The sequence below is a fragment of the Crinia signifera genome, chromosome 3 (genome assembly GCF_055691185.1).
Source record: "Crinia signifera chromosome 3, ASM5569118v1, whole genome shotgun sequence".
Lineage (NCBI taxonomy): Eukaryota > Metazoa > Chordata > Amphibia > Anura > Myobatrachidae > Crinia > Crinia signifera.
The window spans coordinates 115,371,260-115,395,307 of record NC_139219.1 but is presented as its reverse complement, the minus strand read 5'-3'; the positions used below and the strand labels follow the sequence as shown (position 1 = coordinate 115,395,307).

Sequence of the window (24,048 nt, the reverse complement as noted above, 5' to 3'; positions counted from 1 at the left end):
ATCAGTCCGGCTGAATTTAGGAACTGGGCAACCAATGGGTAGTAATTCGGGCTATTCCAGTTGTAGTGGGTGTCGGAAAAGATATTGTTGTATTTTGTTGTATTTTGTATTGCCACAAAGACTTATTAGTCTTTTTTGAGAGCAGCACTTAAGCTGTGGATTTGAGTTATATATATGTATATATTTAATTTTTCCTTTGTAAGCCAACTCACTTCCTCTCTGGCGTTAGTACGCCGGAGCTTCCCTGCAGTGCTGCCGCTGTCCCCCCTGCCTAAGCCACCTGGGGGGACCCCCCCCCCTTCTTATGCATACCTTGATACTCCAAATCTCTTATCAGGTCATATAAGAGACATCCCGCTGCCCAGCACACGCAGCTACGTGATCCGCTCCGCTGCCCGGACCACGCAAATCACTGATGCCCAGACTCCGCTGCCCGAAATCTGCCAATCACTGATGCCCAGACCACGCTGCTGCACATAGGTGTGTGCAGGCGGTGCTTCACCGCTGGCACAAACACCTATGGATTGGACCCAACACATTGCAGGTGCTACAAAGCCCCCGCAATGTGCCATTGATGGGTCCAATCCGATAGATTTCATGTGCAGCCCGTCCGGCCTCCCAACTTGATCCAATGCAAATGGGACTGCGCTTTGGGACGGAGGGGATGTCAGACGCATCTAATTTGGGCCGGTTTCTCAGCCCAATCTGTAGGGAAATCGGATAAGTGTATGGGCACCGTCAGACTGACCCACCGGCTATTGTCACATCTTTTTTAAAGGAGAGGAGGGCACCAAATTTAGGACTTCTTATGTATATTTACACTAAATTAATCTCCACTCCACTGAATTAATTTATTAATGTAAAAGCAGTGTACTGAATGCTTAGTTGATAAAATGTATCATCACCTAATTATCTGAGCCCAGGTTGCTTTTACAATGCAAACATGATATCCTGAACCAGGTCATTTAAAATGCAATATAATAATTGTCTTACTGCTCAGGTTTGTCCAGAGGCTTTGAACTGTCTTTATTTTTGGAAGCCTTGACATGTTTTTCAATTTTCTCCTGTTCTTCTGACACAGCTCTCTAGAAGTAAAGAGAAAAAACACTAATTAAATACATCATTACATTATACATCATATTTGCCAAGATTTAAAAAAGAAATTTAAAGGAGATTGTGAAACACGTAGGGGGAAATTTACCAAAATGGATTCGTAGAAAAAAGGTGTATTCGTAGGCAGAAATACACCTTTTTTTTACGAATTTGTATTTTCGGGATTTACAATCCCGAAAATACAACAATTCGTATTCCTAAAGATGGAACATTCGTATTTGTATTTAAAATACCAATGTCTACACCATCGATAGAATACGACAGAAATCACCATTCAAAAGAATGGTGATTCCTGATTTACTAAGCAGCCGTACTGATAATACGGTTGCTAAGTGGTGTAAAACACCCACGCAAATACGACAGGAAAATACACCTTGCTTTCCCTGTCGTATTTGCTTGAAGCCTGCACGGATCAGTCAGATCCGTGCAGGCTTCAGTGTAAAAAAAATTGAAAAATTAAATAAATGTAAAAAAAAATCGGCGTGGGGTCCCCCCCACAGCCGAAACCAGCACCAGGCTGACGGAGCCTGGAGCCGGTAATTAAAAATCAGGGAACCCGACAAATAGGGGTTCCCCGATTTTTAACAACCAGCCCCAGGCTCCTGCTCTGGGGCTGGTTCCCAAAATACGGGGGACAAAATGACTAGGGGTCCCCCGTATTTTAAGAACCAGCCCCAGGCAAAACCAGCCAGCAGGGTAATGCCACAGCCGGGGGGAGACTTTTTATACAAGTCCCCCCGGCCAAAGCATTCATCCCTACCGACCAGTCAGCCTGGCCAGGGTCCCTGGGGGAGTGGGGACCCCCCCAATGAAGGGGTCCCCCCCCTCCAGGACTTACCTGACTAGGCTGAAGCCTGGTACTGTCCCCGATGCCCCTGGGCGGTGGGCATCGGGCTGATTCAAGTGTAAAAAAAAAAGATGAAACTATTGTTTTTTACTGTGGCACTACAAGTGCCAGCAAGCTGGGACTTGGAGAACCACAAGTCCCAGCCTGCTGGGCATTAAAGGGCCCGCTGGCACTTGTAGTTCCACAGTTAAAAAAAATAGTACAATAAACACACACTGACACAATGAAAATAAAAGTTTAATACATACATTACATACATACTGATACTTACCTTTCTTGATCCCGTAGGTAGCCCTGGTCCTGATGTCCTGTGTCGTCCTCCAGGTCCATGTCGGCGGTCCGTGTCGTCCTCCAGGTCCATGTCGGCGGTCCTTGTCGTCCTCCAGGTCCATGGCGGTGTCCGGGTCCGAAGAAATCCATGTTGGAGCTGTGGAAGGAAATCCTACTCACCTGGTCCTGTGCTGAAGAAGTCTTCTCTTGGTCCGACGTAATCCAGGTAATGTTCAAGCTGCCGTCGCTCCCCGCTGTCTCCGCATCGCACCATCTGTCTCCTCAGAATGAATTCTATTGGCCGCCTAGCGGCCAATCAGGAGCCGACTTTCTTGGCTCCTGATTGGCCGCTAGGCGGCCAATAGAATTCATTCTGAGGAGAGGCGCCGAGTATGAAATATCTCAGCATCTCTCCTCAGTCCGATGCGGAGACTGCGGGGACCGGCGATAGCTTGAACATTACCTGGATTACGGCGGACCAAGAGAAGACTTCTTCAGCACAGGACCAGGTGAGTAGGATTTCCTTCCACAGCTCCAACATGGATTTCTTCGGACCCGGACACCGCCATGGACCTGGAGGACGGCACGGACCGCCGACATGGACCTGGAGGACGACACGGACCGCCGACATGGACCTGGAGGACGACACAGGACATCAGGACCAGGGCTACCTACGGGATCAAGAAAGGTAAGTATCAGTATGTATGTAATGTCTGTATTAAACTTTTATTTTCATTGTGTCAGTGTGTGTTTATTGTACTATTTTTTTAACTGTGGAACTACAAGTGCCAGCGGGCCCTTTAATGCCCAGCAGGCTGGGACTTGTGGTTCTCCAAGTCCCAGCTTGCTGGCACTTGTAGTGCCACAGTAAAAAACAATAGTTTCATCTTTTTTTTTACACTTGAATCAGCCCGATGCCCACCGCCCAGGGGCATCGGGGACAGTACCAGGCTTCAGCCTGGTCAGGTAAGTCCTGGAGGGGGGGGGGACCCCTTCATTGGGGGGGTCCCCACTCCCCCAGGGCCCCTGGCCAGGCTGACTGGTCGGTAGGGATGAATGCTTTGGCCGGGGGGACTTGTATAAAAAGTCTCCCCCCGGCTGTGGCATTACCCTGCTGGCTGGTTTTGCCTGGGGCTGGTTCTTAAAATACTGGGGACCCCTAGTCATTTTGTCCCCCATATTTTGGGAACCAGCCCCAGAGCAGGAGCCTTGGGCTGGTTGTTAAAAATCGGGGAACCCCTATTTGTCGGGTTCCCTGATTTTTAATTACCGGCTCCAGGCTCTGTCAGCCTGGTGCTGGTTTCGGCTGTGGGGGGGACCCCACGCCGTTTTTTTTTTTAAGTATTTATTTAATTTTTCTATTTTTTTTTACACTCTGCAGCCTGCACGGATCTGACTGATCCGTGCAGACTGCTAGAAAAATTCGTATTAGCGGCCGTATATATGGCCAGCTAATACGAATGAATACGACATCGGAGGGTTACAAAGCAGTCGTATATGACTGCTTTGTAATTTCCCCTCCGGAACATGAATTTGCATACGACTGAAACAGTCGTATGCAGTCGTAGGGGAAATACCAATACGAAAAACTAGGTTTTTCATATTGGTAAATTTCCCCCATAATCTCTGGTACAGAACTCAGCATGGACCCAGAAAAGTTGAAAGCCATCACTGGTTGAAATCAGCCTTCCACTATCAGATCCATCCAGCGCTTCATCAGGTTCACAAACTACTATCAAAAGTTTATCAAAGGGTTCTTGATGCTCATTGCTCCCATCACATCGCTAACCCGGAAAGGTGCTAATCTGGCTCATTGGCCTGAAGAAGCTTCCCGAGCCTTCCAGCTTCTAAAACAGGCATTCGTGACTGCTCCAATCCTTTAGCAGCCAGACCTTAATAGACCATTCGTGCTGGAGGTCGATGCCTCCCATGTCAGCGTAGGAGCAGTTCTCTCACAGGCAGCCAAAGATGGGAAGATGCATCCCTCTGGATTCTTCTCTCACAAGTTCCTATCAGCAGAGAATTATGCGATCGGAGATCAAAAACTGCTAGCGATAAAGGTGCTCCAGACCACTCGGATATTTTTCCGTGTGAAAGCAGGGATATGGGAGGCCAGCTGACATTCATCTATGTCAGCTGTCTGCCCCCCACATGTACGTCACGGCCAGATTTACATACATACGCCCAGTGTTTTAAAGGGAACACCCATGAAAAGCTTGGTGTATGCATATGGTAATGAGCCCAAACAGCCCTTCACGCCCCTCTCCACCCCCTGCTCGGATGGATCCGTACGATCCTTTTCTGCACGTAATTCACACCATGTTCGGACGTGCGAGGAGTTCACACATATGCAGAAACACCTCTGCACATGCGCAAACACAATACATTGGCCGTTCGATCGAAAACACAGCCGTCCGACTCAATCAGAATAAGGGAACTATCTGAAGATAGTTTGGAGATTGAAACACCTTGCGCTGCTTAGTGGATATGTTGCTCTAATGTACCCACACCATAAGATCAAATTATTTTTATAAATTCATTAATTAATATGAGAAGCAATGCACAATAAAAATATTACACTTAATACAATAATGAAAAATAAAAAACTAATTAATGCACCAATAAAATGTAGCAATCACGTTTGCATAAGGAACTCCGTGTGTAGCAATAGGTAATTTAAATATCAATTGATGTTAGTAATTTGTTAGAGGCAGGTTGCTGAGCCAAGCGGGTTAGTGGAGTAGAAAAAGCCAATAGCCTATATATATAGCCCATTAGCGTGTAGGGCAATAATGCAGTCTGTAGCATAAATAGTTGACGGCTGTAATATATGATTATCTCACCCTCCGTAACAAGTATGGTGGCTGTTGGAGGACGGGGAGCCTAATGGCCCTGTGGCTTGATCCGCTGGGTGGCAGTTGATGTCCCGAATCAATGGCTCAGCTAGTTTGCAATCGAGTGGAGAGTTGTCTCCACCCGCTGGAGTCAGCAGAAGTAGCCGGGTATGTGTGCCTGCCGGAATGAAGAGGGGCCAGTGGTTCACTGTTCACACTGGAGCTGCTGGTTGGCTGCAGTGTCTCATGTATCGGGAGACATGGCCAAACAGCTGAGGGAGTAGACGCTGTATCCACGGAGGGTGCAAACGTGATGACGTGTGGCGGAAGTGACATATGTCAACACGTTTCATTTCTATGGTTACCAGAAACTTTGAGTCCAAATTTAAAACATTTTTAGACACAGCTGTAATACAAAACGCAATATCCAGGGAAGAGGCCCAATTTTTATTTCTTTTCACCCTATCACTCCCATGTTTTACTTTCTACCCAAAATTCACAAGAATCTCACGTCACCTCCCGGGAGACCCATTATTTCTGGTGTAGGGTCCCTCACTTCTAATTTGTCACATTTTGTAGATTCCCACCTCCAAAAATGTGTCACTTCACTTCCCTCTCACATTAAGGACACTACCCACATTCTCAATATTACTCACCCTTGATGTCCAGGCATTATATACTAACATTCCACACAAAAAAGGCATTAAAGCCATTAATCATTATTTAGATCTGGACAACTATATTTCCTTACCCAGAAAAGATTTAATTCTTGACTCTATTCTATTTAATCTCATGCACAATTATTTTATTTTTGATGATCACTACTATTTTCAACAGCTTGGGATGGCCATGGGGACCAGATGTGCACCAAATTTTGCAAACCTCTATATGGGCTGCCTCGAGGACCAACTTATATGGGGTGGCCAATATAGAGAGAATCTGGTCCTCTATGGCCGTTTCATTGATGATCTTTTTATTATTTGGAAGGGTGGACACGATTTAGCACTTGATTTTGTTAAGTTTCTTAATTCCAACACCTACAATCTCACTTTCACTCACATGTATAGTTTGACTTCGGTCCATTTCCTGGATATTGCGTTTTCAATCCAAAATGGCCTCTTAATTTCTGCGAATTATATGAAGCCAGTTGGGACTAACAATTATCTTCATTTTGATAGCGGACACCATAACCTTGGATCCGTAACATACCAAAAAAACAATTACTGAGACTTCGCCGAAATTGCGGTATGGATAGTGATTTTCAATCCCAATCAACAAACATGTTGGGTCACTTTAAGAGAAGAGGTTACCCTAAAAAACTATTAACAGAAGCCTATGATCATGTAATAAATGCCTATGATTTATGTAATAAATGTTGAGAGAAATAGTCTATTGAAACCTAGAAATCAGCCCACAGAAATTTGTAAAAATAAAAATAAAAATAATTTTGAATCTCTTGCATTCATTTCTAAGTTTAATAAAGAATCGCAGAATATTAAGAAGATACTATTGAGACATTTTGAAATTCTTAAATATGATGAGATTTTACAGGGCTCCCTGGATCAACCGAAGATAATCTTAAGAAGGAACCGAAATATAAGAGATCAGATAGCACCAAGCCTAGTACCCTCACTTCCATGAGGGTCACAATCCTCTTGGCTCCCCACTAAACCTTTTTAGGTGCAATAAGAATATTTGTTTAACATGTAAACATATGTTTAATAAAACGTTCCCTCTTAAACAATTCATGAACTGTGATACAGTATACTGCTTTTACCTTCTTGAATGTCCCTGTAAACTACAGTACGTGGGGAGAACAACACGTAGCATCAAAATGAGATTCAAAGAACATAGGACAAATATTCTTAAGAGAATCCCCAATCACAGTGTCCCCCGTCACTTCTCTCAACTCTATGGTAGTGACCCAAGTGTAGTCACTATTTTGACAATTGAACATACAGTATTCCCATCACTAAGGGGGTTATTCTAGTTCATTCTTTCTGACAAAATCCTTCTTAGATGGACAAAACCATGTGCACTGCGGGTGGGGCAGATGTAACTTGTGCAGAGAGAATTAGATTTGGGTGGGGTTTTTCGGTACTTGTGAGTTATCTGGACGCCCGATTTTTTGATTGTATGCCTTAAGTTAAGGCATACAATCAGATGCGATGCGATGCGATATCGCATCGCATCGCATCGCATCGCATGCGACCATCGGATGCGATGACCCGATTTTTCCATAGGAATCAATGTTAAAATGATTCCTATGGAAAAAGGGGTCCTTTTCATACCCCTACTATCCAAGTGGGCATGGAGTTGGATATAAACCTGTGGCGAGCGTAGCGAGCCACCGAGCCCGAAGCGTGGCGAGCGAAGCGAGCCCCGCGAGGGGACGGTATTCCGTGTCCCCTCGCGGGGCTCGCTACGCTCGCCACGCTTCGGGCTCGGTGGCTCGCTACGCTCGCCACAGGTTTATATCCAACTCCATGCCCACTTGGATAGTAGGGGTATGAAAAGGACCCCTTTTTCCCATTGAATTCCATGTTAAAATGGACTCAGTCCATTTTAACATTGATTCCTATGGAAAAATCGGGTCATCGCATCGCATCGCATCGCATCGCATCCGATGGTCGCATGCGATGCGATGCGATGTGCCCGATCCGACCCGATTTTGAAATCGGGCGTCCGGATAACTCACATGTACCGGTTTTTCTTCAAAGTGAGATCTATATTGCAGTGTAAAATCATGCAGTCAGTATTTTCCCTGCACAGAAACAAAAAAACTCACCCAAATCTAATTCTCTCTGCACATGTTTCATCTGCCCCCCCTGCAGTGCACATGGTTTTGTCCATCTAAGAAGGATTTTGTCAGAAAGAATGAACTAGAATAAACCCCTAAGAGAGGTTGGGATCGTTTTAGAAAACTGTCTAGCTGAATCGTCATGGATCTTTAGACTAGATACTCTTAATCCAATAGGATTAAATGAGGCTCAAGATCAGTGGTTCCCAACCTTTTTTCTCTCCCGTACCCCTTGATTAGGCTTTTAATTGATGAGAGACCCCTCCTCTCAATTTAAAATATAGACAGTACTTATGAGTGGAGTGGAAGTGAGCGGTATGCGTGTCCTTATGCATGTCCTTATATTAAGGAGTAGCAGAAAGGAATAGTGCCCTTACGTGTCTGGCCGCTGTTTGTGTATTGTCTCCAGGGTTCCCACTAACACCTTTAGGATTAATGCTGCTGCTTCTTCCACCCATGTCAGTGCAGGGCAGATGATCGTTGATGTCTGAGGGCAGCATGGGTAGCTCCCAGTGGATTGCTGGTCAGGCAAAAGCGGGACGCTGATGATGCTGAAGACAGAACTATAAGTGACACAACATTGTTCTTCTCCATAGCAATGGGTCTTCTTCTTCTGCCATCAAAATACTTTTTTTTCTTCCGCCATTACCAATATTATTTTAAAGTACCCCTAACTGGTCTGCAGAGTACCCCCAGGGGTACTGTTCTATATACCATTTATAGTGGTGAAAGTATTTAAATCCCTATTGGGTCCTTGATTTAATAATTCATAATTAAATGAACAACGCTATTTTTGTTAGTATTTAATTTGTTAGTTTTGTCTAAAAGTACTATTAGATACATCTATTGTATATGTCTTTACCAAACTAATGGGGTCAAATTATACTATTCACTTTAATCTCTCTCCTCCCAAATATAAGCTTTGCAATATAAATCCTCCCTTTTTGTCTCAAACGATCAACTACTACATATATTGAGATACTGATTGGCAATTATTTGTCTAATGGGTACTTATGTAATATCTGGGCTCCAGTTTTTCTTATGAGACCGCGTCCCCTCGCGGGGCTCGCTGCGCTCGCCACGCTTCGGGCACGGTGGCTCGCTGCGCTCGCCACACTATATAAAATCAACTCCATGCGTAGTTGGATAGTAGGGTTATGAAAAAATGGGGTGCATTTAACATTGGAGCCCAGATAATACATAAGTACCGTCTAATGATATTGTAAAATTAAACCAATCTTTTTTCCGTATTAAGTTAAACTTCAGACACTTGCAATAATCTATAATTACCAGATAGTAAATAATTTTATGAAATTGTTACTTTTATTTTATGTATAAATTGATTTAAAATACTGGACACACCTGTTTAACTAATTATGTACTTTAAGTAATTGATTGATTGATTGATTGATTGTTAGGAGTACTCCAGCCTTTAAATAGCACCACCAAAGGAAGCCCATAATCGTCTTGAGAAAGTTTCTGGTAACCATAGAAACGAAACGCGTTGACATTCCTCACTTCCGCCACACGTCATCACATTTGCACCCTCCGTGGATACAGCATCTACTCCCTCAGCTGTTTGGCCGCGTCTCCCGATACATGAGACTCAGCAGCCAGCCAGCAGCTCCAGTGTGAATGGTGAACCACTGGCCCCTCTTCATTCCGGCAGGCACACATACCCGGCTACTTCTGCTGACTCCGGCGGGTGGAGACAACTCCCCGCTCCATTGCAAACCAGCTGATTCGGGACATCAACTGCCACCCAGCGGGTCGAGCCACAGGTCCATCAGGCTCCCTGTCCTCCAACAGCCACCACACTTGTTACGGAGGGTGAGATAACCATATATTATAGCCATCAACTATTTATGCTACAGACTGCATTATTGCCCAACAGACAGTTTTTTGCGTGGTCTGCCTACACGCTAATGGGCTATATAATATATGCTATTGGCTTTTTCTACTCTACTAGCCCACTTGGCTCAGCAACCTGCCTCTAACATATTACTAACATCAATTGATATTTAAATTAACTATTGCTACACACGGAGTTCCTTATGCAAACGTGATTGCTACATTTTATTGGTGCATTATTTAGTTTTTTATTTTTCATTATTGTATTAAGTGTAATATTTTTATTGTGAATTGCTTCTCATATTAATTAATTAATTTATAAAAATAATTTGATCTTATGGTGTGTCCAGTATACATTTTGTTCAGGGGTACATTCTCAGAGCAACATATCCACTAAGCAGCGCAAGGTGTTTCAATCTCCAAACCTTCTTCTAGTCTGAGTTCCAGTAAACTCATTAACACCTGCAGCAGCTAGTGGATTATTTTCATTTTTATTAGTCATTTAACTAAAAATTCAATTTTCCAAGATACAAGCGCGGGATGCAGAAACCCCCCCAAATCTGACCCCCCCCCCCCATCTGAAGATACCCATCTTCTTCCATATTTCCTTACTATGATCTGTCATACTGAATCGATTCCAGACATCCTTGCCTGTGCTTCCTAAAGTACGCACCCATCGTGGGGGGGAATTTGAGGTCAACAAAGTTCTGGATGCTTGTCAGAGGTATGGTTGCATCCAGTATCTCATTGACTGGAAAGGATATGGTCCTGAGGAGTAAGCTGAGTCAATGATGTACATGCTTCTCGTCAGATTGCTCATATTCACCAGGAGAACCCTAGCAAGCCTAAGGGGTGTTCAGTGCCCACCCTTAAAGGGGGGGTACTGTCAGAAACAGTGATGTGCGTTCGCACCTGCGCATGCATTCCTTACCCGCTCGCTGGTGTGTCTTGTGGCGCAGGCCCCTGTCCTGTGCCGTCCCTGGGTACTCTCCGTGGCAGGATCTGAGTGGCATTACCCTGAACTGTTGCCAGCATCCCACACTGGTCTGGACTGGGCCCACACCACATGGGCGCCGCCATGACACCTGCAATCACATGACTCTGTTGTCCAAGGATTTCCCTGTGACTTGGATACTCTGACCTGTGCACTGACCCATGTGACCAAAGGTGTGCACAGGTACTCCTGGACTTAATTGCTGCTGCGGCTTGCAGACAATCACAGGCCAGCAGGGGGGATATAGTTGAGGCCTCTCGCCCATTTTCCCTGCCTTGAACAACTTGTCTGATCCCTGTGTGTATCCAGTCCTCAGCATTTCAAGGCTCCATGATCCTGTCCAGAGTCTCTGTGGTTACCCTGTGCAATCTGCTGCTGACATAGCTCCCTGGCTCTCTCTACCTGCCAGCTTACCTTCCTCGCTGTCTACTAGCTCCAAAGGGAAGAGGATAGAGCACTACAGCATCCATGAGCAGAGTTTGCTACTGCTATATCCCTTGTCAACTCCCAGGTCGTCAACAGTCATGTCTCCCAGGCTGTCAACTCCTGCATCGACTCCCAGGCCATCAACAAGCTCCTGTCGACTCCCAGGTCATCAACAAGCTCCTATTGACTCCCAGATCATTAATACCCCTCCAGCTCCCAGGCTGTCGACTTCCCTGTGGCTCCCAGGCTGTCTACAGTACCGTGTCGACTCCCAAGTTGTCAAAACTCCCTCCAGCTCCAAAGCCGCCTACTACAGTACCGTGTCAACTCCCAGGTCATCAACTCTCCCTTCTGCTCCCAGGCCATCAACCCTCCGTGTCGGCTCCCAAGCTGTCGACTACTCATCGGCTCCCAAGCCACTGTTATCTCCCAGGCCAGCCCAGACCAAAGTTCCATGCTCCAAGTTCCAAGCTCACTGCCACTAGTCACTATCCATCTCCTGTGACTGGCCAGTTAGCTGTGGGGAACTCAGGTTAGAGGGCCACGGCCTTGCCACCGAATGCAGCAGAGTCCACTGGTGTTTCCTTGGTGAAAACCATCTGTGGTGTTAGACTCCATGCCTCTGGCCAGAGTCTCGTCAACTCCCCCCCACCTAGCTGTGCTGGCAGTGCCAGTGATACTTCTATGAAATGTCCTTACCTAAAGCCTCCTGTGTTCCAGTTCCCAGCATCCACCACTGGGCCACTGCTGCCACAGCCAGGAACACCAGAGACCCGAGCAATGACAACAGTTTTCCTGGCCTTGCAGCACTCACTTCCATTTAAGCTGGGGCTTACTCAACTGGCCAACTGCATGGAATATCATGACTGATGATCATGATGTTGGATCCCAGCTTGAAATGTTGGTCGCAGTGTCATGTATATAAAGAGAGTGAAATTCACAAAAGATGCTGTAATTCTCTTCTTGGTACTTGTGTAGTTTCACGGCGCCGCCGCGTGCACAGTCTGTTTGAAACTTGGCAGCCTGCCAGACTCTGGGCGCGTGCCGCTCTAGCTGTGCTCAGAGCTACATTACCAGCGTAGCGTGTGCACGTGCCGCTCTAGCTGTTCGCAGCGCTACGTTATCAGCGTAGCGCCTAATTCCGTCTAAACTCAGCACACCGCTATCAAAGGGGGTGCCCGAAATGCAGACGCTACAATTTAGACGCTTTAGCGTCTGAATCCATATGCACTGTGCAAAACACTCTTAAACCTGTCCACAGTGGCACTAGCCGATGCAACAGCTGTCGACCTTGTAAATCCCACTATCCACGGCAACCCGAAGCATGGCGAGCGCAGCGGTGCGCGTCCTATGACCTTTTCATACCCCCACTATCCACGTCGGCATGGAGTTGAGAATAGAAAGTGTGGCGAGCGCAGCGAACCACCGAGCCCGAAGCGTGGCGAGGGGACGCGGATACCTTCACAGGTATCCGCGTCCCCTCGCGGGCTTCACAGGTGTCCGCGTCCCCTCACGGGGCTCGCTGCGCTCGCCGCGCTTCGGGCTCGGTGGCTCGCTGCGCTTGCCACACTTTCTATTCTCAACTCCACGCCGACGTGGAAAGTGGGGGTATGAAAAGGTCGTAGGTCGCTGCGCTCACCACGCTTCGGGTTGGCGTGGATAGTGGGATTTACAAGGTTGACAGCTGTTGCGTCGACTAGTGCCACTGTGGACAGGTTTAAATAGTGTACCCCTAGACCCAACTAAATTTAGATGCTTTAGCTTCTAAATTTAGATGTACCCCTAGTCCCAACTAATATCAGAGGCTTTAGCGTCTAAGTCCAGAAACCCCCGGCTTCTTAGCGTCTAGCAGGTAGTCGGGTTTCAGACGCTAAAGCGTCTAAGTCCAGAAACCCCCCGGTTTCTTAGCGACTAGCAGGTAGTCCGGTTTTCAGACGCTAAAGCGTCTAAGTTTTAGCATCTGCATGGGGGACACGACCCCTTCGTAGCGGCTAGCAGGTAGTCGGGTTTCAGACGCTTTATCGTCTGAATCCTGACTCCCCCTTCTTAGCGGCTTGCAGATAGTCCGGTTTTCAGACGCTTTTGCGTCTAAATTCAGCATATGCATGGGGGACTCCCCCTTTGGTAGCGGTGTGCCGGGGGGTGCCCGTGGTGTCCACTTTTACATGCCTACTGTCACGGCCTGGACTGTCTGTGTTCCCGGCACTGACCTGGGTGCGCCAGTGGAGGGCGCAGGGAACTGGAAGCGAGGAGGCTTGAGATAGCTGGAGCTCATGCACGGAGACAGGAGAGAGCTGAACTGCCGGGGACACAGAGGATTGGCTGAGACCTAAGGTAGAGGCGCGGGGTCTAAGCCGACAGTGGTATTCACCAGGGACCCCCGCAAGGGGATATGGACTTAGCTGCAACTGCCGACCAGGTCGCGGCCCTCTGCCCAGGTTCCCCTGTGACTTTGGCAGTGTTTGAATAACAAGAGTCTTTAATGGGGTACGAAAACCATCGATGGTGATCGATGGCACTGAATGCTGTACAGCAACACGGAGGGTACTTGAGAGTAGTGGGATGCGGCCTGGAAGCCGGGGATGACGTGAAGGTAACACAGGGGGACACTGGAGACAATGAGAATACCGGGGCGGCTAGGGAGCCGATACTTGAGATCACTGGGGATCGCTGGAGCGGCTAGGGAGCCGGTACTTGAGATCACTGGGGATCGCTGGAGCGGCTAAGGAGCCGGTACTTGAGATCACTGGGGATCGCTGGAGCGGCTAAGGAGCCGGTACTTGAGATCACTGGGGATCGCTGGAATCACTGGGGCGGCTAGGGAGCCGATACTGGGGATCACTGGAGCGGCCTGAGAGCCGAGAGGAGACGGGCACGGAACCCACGGATAACCGGACACTGAGCAAGTAACCTGGGCTGCACGAGAAGACAGGATCACACGGCAGATGGAAACACGTGGAGACTTCTGGCAGGAGTAGAATGACCAGGACGCTGAGAGTAACACAGGTGACAGCGGACTCAGGAAAACCGGACCTCTGGAGCACGTGGGGAGTCTTGACAGGAGCTTAACGCTGGAGAACTCACAGGTAAACTGACGAGTTGTTCAAGACAAGGAGGAGACTGTGAGCTGGGTATTTATCCCTCCAGGTGATTAGGGAATCAGACGCAGGTGATGGAATTAGCCGCAGCAGCAGCACACAGACCAGGAAGTAGATGGAGTTTTACCTGGATCATGTGACCCGCAACTTGATCAGGGAATACACCTGGAGCTTACAGTGACGCAGGGGTGACTTGGAAGCAAAAGACATCACGCCAGGGATTGCCGACTGTGCCGGCAGCTGACCTACGGAGGACACTACCCCAGCGTGCCGGTAAGGGGCGCATGCGAGCAGTGCGGGAACCGGGGTTCATGACAGTACCCCCCCCTTTAAGGGTGGGCACCGAACACCCTTTGGGCTTACTTGGATTGTCTTTATGAAAAGCTGCAATCAAACGGGGAGCATGCACATCTGCAGCATTGATCCAGCTTCTTTCTTCCGGGCCATAGCCCTTCCAATCGATGAGGTATTGGATATTTCCATATCTTTTGCGAGAATCCACCACCTTATCGACCTCGAATTCAACCCCTCGATGGGTATAAACTCTGGGGAGCTCAGGAGTAGTACTTTGGAACCGGTTGAGAACAAGAGGTCGCAGTAAGGATATGTGGAAGGAATTTGGGATCTTCAGGTATGGTGGTAGCTTCAGCTTATAAGCTACGGGATTGATCCTTTGGATCACAGGGAATGGCCCAATGAATCGGGGGGCGAACTTCATGGACGGGACTCGGAGGCGGAGATTTCGAGTGGAAAGCCATACCTTGTCGCCAGGCTTTAACTGAGGAACTGCTCTTCTTTTACGGTCAGCAAAGAACTTGTATCTCTTTGAGGCTTTCTTGAGAGAAACATGTACATTTTTCCAAACTTGCGAAAAATGTTTGAGGGTGGAAGATGCGGCAGGCACTTCCAAAACTGGTAAGGGCTCAAAGATCGGTGGTCGAGGGTGATGACCGTAGACTACGTAGAAAGGAGAGTAGCCAGTAGCTGTGTGGTATCTGAAGTTGTGGGCAAATTCAGCCCAAGGCAGCCAGTTGACCCAGTTGTCTTGTGACGAGGACACATACAGGCGCAGAAATGCTTCTAGGTCTTGGTTAACTCTCTCTGTTTGCCCATTAGACTGCGGATGGTACGCTGTGGAAAAGTTCAATTTCACTTTCAGGGCAGAACAGAGAGCTCTCCAAAAGCGGGCTACAAATTGCACTCCACGATCGGAGACAATATCTGTGGGAAGTCCATGAGTTCGAAAGATGTGTTGGATGAAGATCTGGGCGAGCTTGGGAGCAGAGGGCAGGCCAGTCAATGGAATGAAATGTGCCATTTTGGAGAACCGGTCTACCACCACCCAGATGGTATTACATTCTTGAGACTTTGGGAGTTCAGAAATAAAGTCCATGGAAATGTGCGTCCAGGGACGCGTGGGAATGGGCAATGGAAGGAGAGTACCTGCAGGGGACTGACGATGGACTTTATGTTGGGCACAGATAGGACATGAGGCCACGAAATCCTGGACATCCTTTTTCATGTGAGGCCACCAATATGACCGGCGAAGAATTTCCAGGGTTTTGTGAACACCTGGGTGACCGGAGAAGGGCGAGGCGTGAGCCCAAGACAAGATTTTGGGCTGGAGCTCAGGTAAAACTAGCATCTTTCCTCGAGGTGGCACAGGTGACACATGGGTGGCCGCAAAAGCCGTAGGACTGATGATGGGACGTTGTTCTTGTAGCACTGTGTCATCTTCCATAGAGCGGGACAGTGCATCGGCTTTTACATTCTGGGACCCAGGACGATAGAAAATTTTAAAACTAAATCGTGAGAAGAATAAGGACCAGCGAGCTTGGCGGGAATTAAGACACTGGGCGGTCTGGACGTACAGTAAGTTCTTGTGATCTGTGAAGATGGACACGGGAAACTTGGCCCCTTCTAACAGATATCGCCATTCTTCCAGTGCAAGTTTAATTGCCAACAACTCCTGATCGCCAATGGAATAGTTTTTCTCGGCAGGGAGGAATTTCCGGGAGAAAAACCCACAGGGGTGCTGTTTGCCATCGTCTGTGACTTGAGAGAGCACAGCCCCAACACCCACATTAGAGGCGTCAACTTCCAAGAGGAAAGGTTTGTCTGTATCTGGCTGCCGGAGAATGGGGGCAGAAATGAAGGCTTGTTTTAGCAGGTGGAATGCTGACAAGGCTTCTTCGGACCAGACAGCTGGATTGGCACCTTTTTGGGTGAGGGCTGTGATGGGGGCGATGAGGGTGGAGAATCCTTTGACAAATTTTCTGTAGTAGTTGGCAAAGCCAATAAAACGCTGGACTGCTTTGAGAGTGGTTGGTTGGGACCAACTATCGATGGCTTCAAGTTTTGCGGGATCCATTCGCAACTCTGAGCCGGATACGATATACCCTAGGAAGGGTATCTGGGGAACTTCGAATGTGCACTTGGAGAGTTTACCGTACAATTTATTAGCACGTAAACGGGACAGCACTTCTTTGACTTGAGACCGATGAGACTGGAGATCTGAAGAAAAAATCAAAATATCATCGAGATATACAACAAGATATTTGTATAGGACATCTCTAAAGATTTCATTGACGAATTCTTGAAAGACGGCAGGTGCATTACTGAGACCGAAGGGCATCACTAGATACTCGTAATGCCCATCTCTAGTGTTGAAGGCAGTCTTCCATTCGTCGCCTTGGCGAATTCTGATTAGGTTATACGCCCCTCGGAGGTCAAGCTTGGTAAAAATTTTTGCCCCTTTGATACGATCAAATAGTTCAGTGATCAAGGGAAGAGGATAACTGTTCTTGATGGTTATCTCATTGAGGCCTCTATAATCTATGCATGGGCGTAACCCTCCATCTTTTTTTTTCACGAAAAAGAATCCTGCACCAGCAGGGGAGGTAGAGGGTCGGATGAACCCTTTCTGGAGATTTTCTTGAATGTATTCAGACATCGCTTTGGTCTCAGGGATTGACAGGGGGTAGGTACGCCCCTTAGGAGGGGACTTCCCAGGGAGGAGATCGATGGGACAATCCCATCGGCGGTGTGGAGGCAGAACATCAGCGGCTTGTTCACTGAAGACATCACTGAAAGAATGATATGCTGATGGAAGACCTGGAAGGCTTTTGACTGTGGAAGATCGGACTGGAGTTACTTCAGTCAAGCAATGTTTCTGGCAATAATCGCTCCATTCCACAATTTGGAGAGATCTCCAATCGATACGGGGGTTGTGGAGTTGTAGCCATGGTAATCCTAACACAAGATCATAAGAAGATTTAGGAATGACCAGGAAGTCCATACATTCTTGATGAAGTACCCCTACGTGGAATGAGACAGGGACTGTCCGATACACAATGTCACTTCCGCGGATCCTGCTTCCATCCACCGCTGTGAGGTAGTGAGGCTGGGGAAGAGGCAGGATTGGGATTTTGCACTTCTTTACCAGCTCAGCTGAGATAAAGTTCCCTGCAGCCCCGGAGTCTGCCAGGGCTGAGACTTTAAGGGTACCCACAGGGGACACAAGGGCAACAGGTAGAATTAAGTCATTGGTGGGAGGAGCTTTACTGAGACAACCTAACCTGACTCCCCCACTGCAGGTTAGGACTTGGCGTTTCCCGGACGCTCGGGACAGGACCCAATGAAGTGACCGGGGGCGGCACAGTAGATACATAATTTTTCTCTTTGTCTCCTGGACCGTTCATCTGTAGATAACCTAGATCTACCTATTTGCATAGGTTCTTCTGTGGAGGTTGTCGCAGGACGGTGCTGAGACGGAGGCGGGACTCGGGGAACTACTTTCTTTAATTTTTCTAAACCTCGCTCTCTTAGGCGCAGGTCTATTTTGACACACAAGGAGATTAAATCTTCCAGCTGCTCGGGGAGATCTCGGGTGGCAAGTTCGTCTTTGATGCGCTCTGAGACGCCCAACCAGAAGGCGGCTGTTAGCGCCTCATTGTTCCATTTGAGCTCGGAGGCAAGGGTCTGAAACTGAACCACGAATTGACCCATGGAACGAGAGCCCTGTTTGATACGGAGAATTTCTGTAGAGGCTGACACAGGCCTTCCTGGCTCATCGAATATCCGTCGGAAGGTAGAGACGAATCTCTCATAATCGGTGAGAATTGGATCAGATCTTTCCCAGAGGGGTGATATCCAATCTAGGGCAGAACCTGACAGCAAGGAGACAATATATGCTATCTTGGTTCTGGCAGTCGGAAAGTTCTGTGGTAAAAGTTCAAAGTGAATGTCACATTGGTTTAGAAAGCCTCTACAGGCCTTGGGGTTGCCATCATATTTATAAGGAGTAGGCAGCTGAAGACGAGGGAAATATGTAGAAGCATGAGTGACAGGCTGATTAGATACTGGTGGCCGGAGGGACTGCTGGAGAGAATCCAGACGAGTAGACACATCCTGGAGGTATGTAATCACCTGCTGCTGCGTCGCTTCTTGCGTCTCTATACGCGAGGTGACATCTTGAAGCGCCGCTGGCCCCACACTATGGTCGCGTGCCAAGTCCATCGGTCTTGAACAATCTGTCACGGCCTGGACTGTCTGTGTTCCCGGCACTGACCTGGGTGCGCCAGTGGAGGGCGCAGGGAACTGGAAGCGAGGAGGCTTGAGATAGCTGGAGCTCATGCACGGAGACAGGAGAGAGCTGAACTGCCGGGGACACAGAGGATTGGCTGAGACCTAAGGTAGAGGCGCGGGGTCTAAGCCGACAGTGGTACTCACCAGGGACCCCCGCAAGGGGATATGGACTTAGCTGCAACTGCCGACCAGGTCGCGGCCCTCTGCCCAGGTTCCCCTGTGACTTTGGCAGTGTTTGAATAACAAGAGTCTTTAATGGGGTACGAAAACCATCGATGGTGATCGATGGCACTGAATGCTGTACAGCAACACGGAGGGTACTTGAGAGTAGTGGGATGCGGCCTGGAAGCCGGGGATGACGTGAAGGTAACACAGGGGGACACTGGAGACAATGACAATACCGGGGCGGCTAGGGAGCCGATACTTGAGATCACTGGGGATCGCTGGAGCGGCTAGGGAGCCGGTACTTGAGATCACTGGGGATCGCTGGAGCGGCTAAGGAGCCGGTACTTGAGATCACTGGGGATCGCTGGAGCGGCTAAGGAGCCGGTACTTGAGATCACTGGGGATCGCTGGAATCACTGGGGCGGCTAGGGAGCCGATACTGGGGATCACTGGAGCGGCCTGAGAGCCGAGAGGAGACGGGCACGGAACCCACGGATAACCGGACACTGAGCAAGTAACCTGGGCTGCACGAGAAGACAGGATCACACGGCAGATGGAAACACGTGGAGACTTCTGGCAGGAGTAGAATGACCAGGACGCTGAGAGTAACACAGGTGACAGCGGACTCAGGAAAACCGGACCTCTGGAGCACGTGGGGAGTCTTGACAGGAGCTTAACGCTGGAGAACTCACAGGTAAACTGACGAGTTGTTCAAGACAAGGAGGAGACTGTGAGCTGGGTATTTATCCCTCCAGGTGATTAGGGAATCAGACGCAGGTGATGGAATTAGCCGCAGCAGCAGCACACAGACCAGGAAGTAGATGGAGTTTTACCTGGATCATGTGACCCGCAACTTGATCAGGGAATACACCTGGAGCTTACAGTGACGCAGGGGTGACTTGGAAGCAAAAGACATCACGCCAGGGATTGCCGACTGTGCCGGCAGCTGACCTACGGAGGACACTACCCCAGCGTGCCGGTAAGGGGCGCATGCGAGCAGTGCGGGAACCGGGGTTCATGACACCTACATTGTCAGCGGTGCCCAGGCACTGCCTATTTCACTGTGGAACTACAAGTCCCACAGTGACCTGTCAGCGCCTGGGCAGCACGCTACTTCTGCTGCTGCCCGGCGCTACGCTGTTAACGTAGCTGTCAATACGTAACTTACAGCTAAAGCGGCAGGAGCACAGTCAGGCAGAGCTAGAGCGGCACGCGCACAGTTAAACAAAGCCTCAGGCAGGTTGCCAAGTTTCAGAGACAGAGTGTGCGCGCGGCGGCGCCGTGAAACTACACAAGTACCCTCTTCTTAATCAGCTCAGCACAATACTACAGCTAATACCCCTTTTCACACCGCAGCTATAACATGGCATAATGGGGGAGATTTACTAAAGGAAATTTGTAAAAAAATAGGTGTATTTGTATCCAGAAATACACTTATTTTTGACATTTACTATCCCGAAAATACGGCAATTCGTAGTCGTATTGATGTGCTATCAATACGAATACGAATTGCCGTATTTTCGGGATAGTAAATGTCAAAAATAAGTGTATTTCTGGATACAAATACACCTATTTTTTACAAATTTCCTTTAGTAAATCTCCCCCATTGTTTCAAAACAGTTCTTGCTGCAGTGTGAAAGTGCCAGAGTGAATTTGCCGTTACAAAAACCTGGTATTTGAAACCGTGTTAAAAAAAGGATCCTACAGTACATGTTTCAAAGCCAATCCATTTGCAGTGTGAAAGCCTCAGATATTGTATTTTGAACACATTACTCTGCAAAAGGAGGTTATAAGCTATCTCCCTGCCTGATGACACAATCCTGAATCAGGAAAACAGACAAATAGCATTGGAAATAGTAAAGAAGCATTGCTGGCATATTTGTACATGACAGAACATACAGTTATGGCAACATGGACGGATTAGGATGGGAGGGAGATGCTTAGTTAAGAGGGGATGCAGACATTGCCAGTCAAATCACTGGCACTGTAAAGGATTCTCTAATATATAACTAAAGGCATTTGTAATTGGTCCAGAACATAATCATCAACAAAAAGCCTTATTTTTAGCTATAATAAAAAAAATTTGCGCCATCGAAGCCCATTACAAAGGACAGCCACTGTTTTCTATGGGTGAAACGGGTTCAGTGTGAAAGGTACCAACCCAGTAATGAATCGGTAATATACTGGTAACAACTGGTGATGTGAAAGGAGTTTAACTTACTCAGACCCGTTTTAAGAAACGGTTCAAATACTGGGTCTAAGCAGGTTTTGCAATGTGAAAGCAGTATAAGTTACTTTGTTTAACCTACCATTTAAAAGTGTCAGAAAGAAAAAAAAAAGATATTCTAATTGTTCTTTTAAAAGTATACTTACATTTTCATATAAAGCTTGAAGAGTTTCTAAATCAACCACAGAGTAGTCCATTTTCAGAATTGCTAAATAAAACATAAAGAGTTTAAAATAGTAAGAGGTCATGGTTTTTGGTTTAAAATCAGTGGAAGCAGTGGGCAGTACAGTATATGAGAATAAGATATCAAAGTAATAACAATGGGGTTTATTCTAGTTCATTCTTTCTGACAAAATCCTTCTTAGATGGACAAAACCATGTGCACTGCAGATGTGCAGATAGAATTAGATTTGGGTGAGTTATTTTGTTTCTCTGCAGGGAAAATACTGACTGCTTTACTTTACACTGCAATATAGATCTCACTTTTAAGAAAAACCCCACCCAAATTTAATTCTCTCTGCACAAGTTACATATGCCCCACCCGCAGTGCACATGGTTTTGTCTAATGCAGCCCACACACGCATCGATTTTAGAACACGTTTTGTACTTTTAAAGTACAAAACGCATCGTGCGTACAATTATCGGGGTGTATTCGTGTGGCGTGTGCGACGCGATGCTGTGCTATGCGCGTTCCCGGGGGGCGATTTTAGATGTCCAAAAAAGTATGTGCAGTAGGTACTTTTTTGGACATTATCGCATAGCATCGGGCTCAGCATTATACAGGCATACGAGCCGATGCTATATGACGTTTTTTTTTTTTGGGGGGGGAAATAATTACATACAAATATTGCAGGTTTAAAACGTGAACTCGAACAAAATAAAGGTCAGAAAAAGCCAGTGAAAAAATGTGCTTAAATCGCACAGCATCGCATCGCAGACAGCAAAATAACCATCACATCGGGTCATGCTTAATTCTGGCAGAAAAATTGTAAAGAACCATTGTACAGCCAAAAACGCATAGCACTGAAATCGGTGCGTGTGTGGGCACCATTAGAAGGATTTTGTCAGAAAGAATGAACTAGAATAACCCCCAATGTTTGGTTAGTAGAATGTGTACATTTGTCGAACGTGGATAGAATTTTCTTTGTAACTTTTTGATTGCTGTGGGTTTTTTCATCTTGCCTTGCACAATCAATTTTTTCATATTTTGACCTTTCCAACAATATAAATTCCAATATCATTTTAATATCAATAATGCAATATACAGAAGACTTTGGGTGAAATGTAATAGGATGAGAGATTCAGAAAGTGAGAGATTTGGTAAGAAATCTCCAGTTTTTTCTAAAGCGGCAATCATTTACACTGTAAAACCAGTTTGATTTTGCAGTGTAAATGATTGCCGCTTTAGAAAAAACTGGAGATTTCTTACCAAATCTCTCACTTTCTGAATCTCTCATCCTATTACATTTCACCCTTTGTATTTTCAGAAACTGCTAATAATCTTTTTACTCATTCTAGCACATCCATAAAATTTTGTCCAAAAACATTGAAAATGTAAATCTTAATTAAGAGAACCAAAAGCAAATGTATCTTTTAACCACCACAAATTAATACTTTGTGGTTGTTTTTTAAAATACAAAAAAAAAAATCAGGATTCTCTGTGTATGTTTTGACATTTATGATCCATTGCATGTTTCTTTGTGGAAGTAACCTACTATGCCAATCGCTGACCAGTTTACTGGCCGCACTAAAAACTCTTTTGGAGTACACACTGGAGAGGGGACAACTCAGGTAAAATAGAGCCAATTTGTAAAGGCTGGTGATTCAGAGATGTTGCTGCTGCTGTTGCTATGGAAGGCAATGCATCTACCCAGTGGGCTGTCACAGTCCTATAATACTTAGTTTGCCCTGTACCACTTTGACCACATGTTCGGGTTAAGTGGACAATGGGTACAACCGCATTTTTCAGGGCACTAAGGACACTTTTTCGGATGTCTCTGTACATCCTAGGTATCGCCTGCCTAGTGAAGTGGAAGAGGTGGTTTTCAGCGCTGGTGACCAAGAACCTCGTACCCGGGGAAACTGTGTATGGAGAAAATAGGATCTCGGTTGAGGAAGGAGAACTGAAGATTGAGTACAGAGCCTGGAATCTGTTCCGATCGAAGCTCACGGCCGCCATTTTGGGCGGAGTGGATCAGATAAATATAATGCCAGGCTCTAAAGTTCTGTACCTGGGGGCTGCGTCTGGGACCACCGTATCCCATGTGTCGGACTTGGTTGGACCGGAAGGGCTGGTGTACCCTGTAGAATTTTCTCACCGATCGGGACGTGATCTGATCAATGTTGCCAAAAAGCATACAAACAAATATCCCCGTTATTGAAGATGCCAGACACCCACACAAATATTGCATGTTGCTAGGAATGGTCGATGTTATATTCACTGATGTGGCCCAGCCTGATCAGACCAGAACTGTCGCCTTAAATACTCACAATTTCCTGAAAAATGGAGGCCATTTTGTCATATCTATAAAGGCGAAATTGCATTGACTCCACAGCAGCCCCAGAGGCCGTTTTTGCGTCGGAAGTAAAGAAAATGCAGCAGGAAAATATGAAACCCCAAGAACAGTTGACATTCGAGCCTTACGAGAGGGATCACACAGTGGAGGTTGGAGTGTACAGGCCGCTGCTAAAGCAGAAGAAATGATCTCACGACTTTACACCTTCATTTTCTTTTCTTTATATATAAATAATCAATTTCTGCCAGACCAAACCACTCACTGCAGGATATACAGTGACTTCAAGGCTGTCCGCACGGCATCATAGAGATCTGTATGAA

At 47.0% G+C, this 24,048-nt stretch overlaps 2 protein-coding genes across 3 annotated transcripts in view; one reads left to right on the top strand and one right to left on the bottom strand.

The window, feature by feature from the left end:
- FMN2 (formin 2) overlaps positions 1-24,048 on the bottom strand; it is a 454,592-nt gene that overhangs the window by 237,132 nt on the left and 193,412 nt on the right. For both annotated transcript variants that reach the window (XM_083176392.1, XM_083176393.1), the window contains exons 8-9: positions 21,359-21,420; positions 994-1,085 (exon numbers count right to left, since the gene is read on the bottom strand). In XM_083176392.1, the coding sequence (XP_083032518.1) occupies positions 994-1,085; positions 21,359-21,420 (154 nt within the window). The remainder of the gene's footprint in view (positions 1-993; positions 1,086-21,358; positions 21,421-24,048) is intronic.
- Positions 23,204-23,916, top strand: LOC146062412 (rRNA 2'-O-methyltransferase fibrillarin-like). Its single transcript, XM_083174553.1, is given in 3 exon segments — positions 23,204-23,575; positions 23,577-23,747; positions 23,749-23,916. Coding segments are annotated over 3 exon segments (711 nt in total).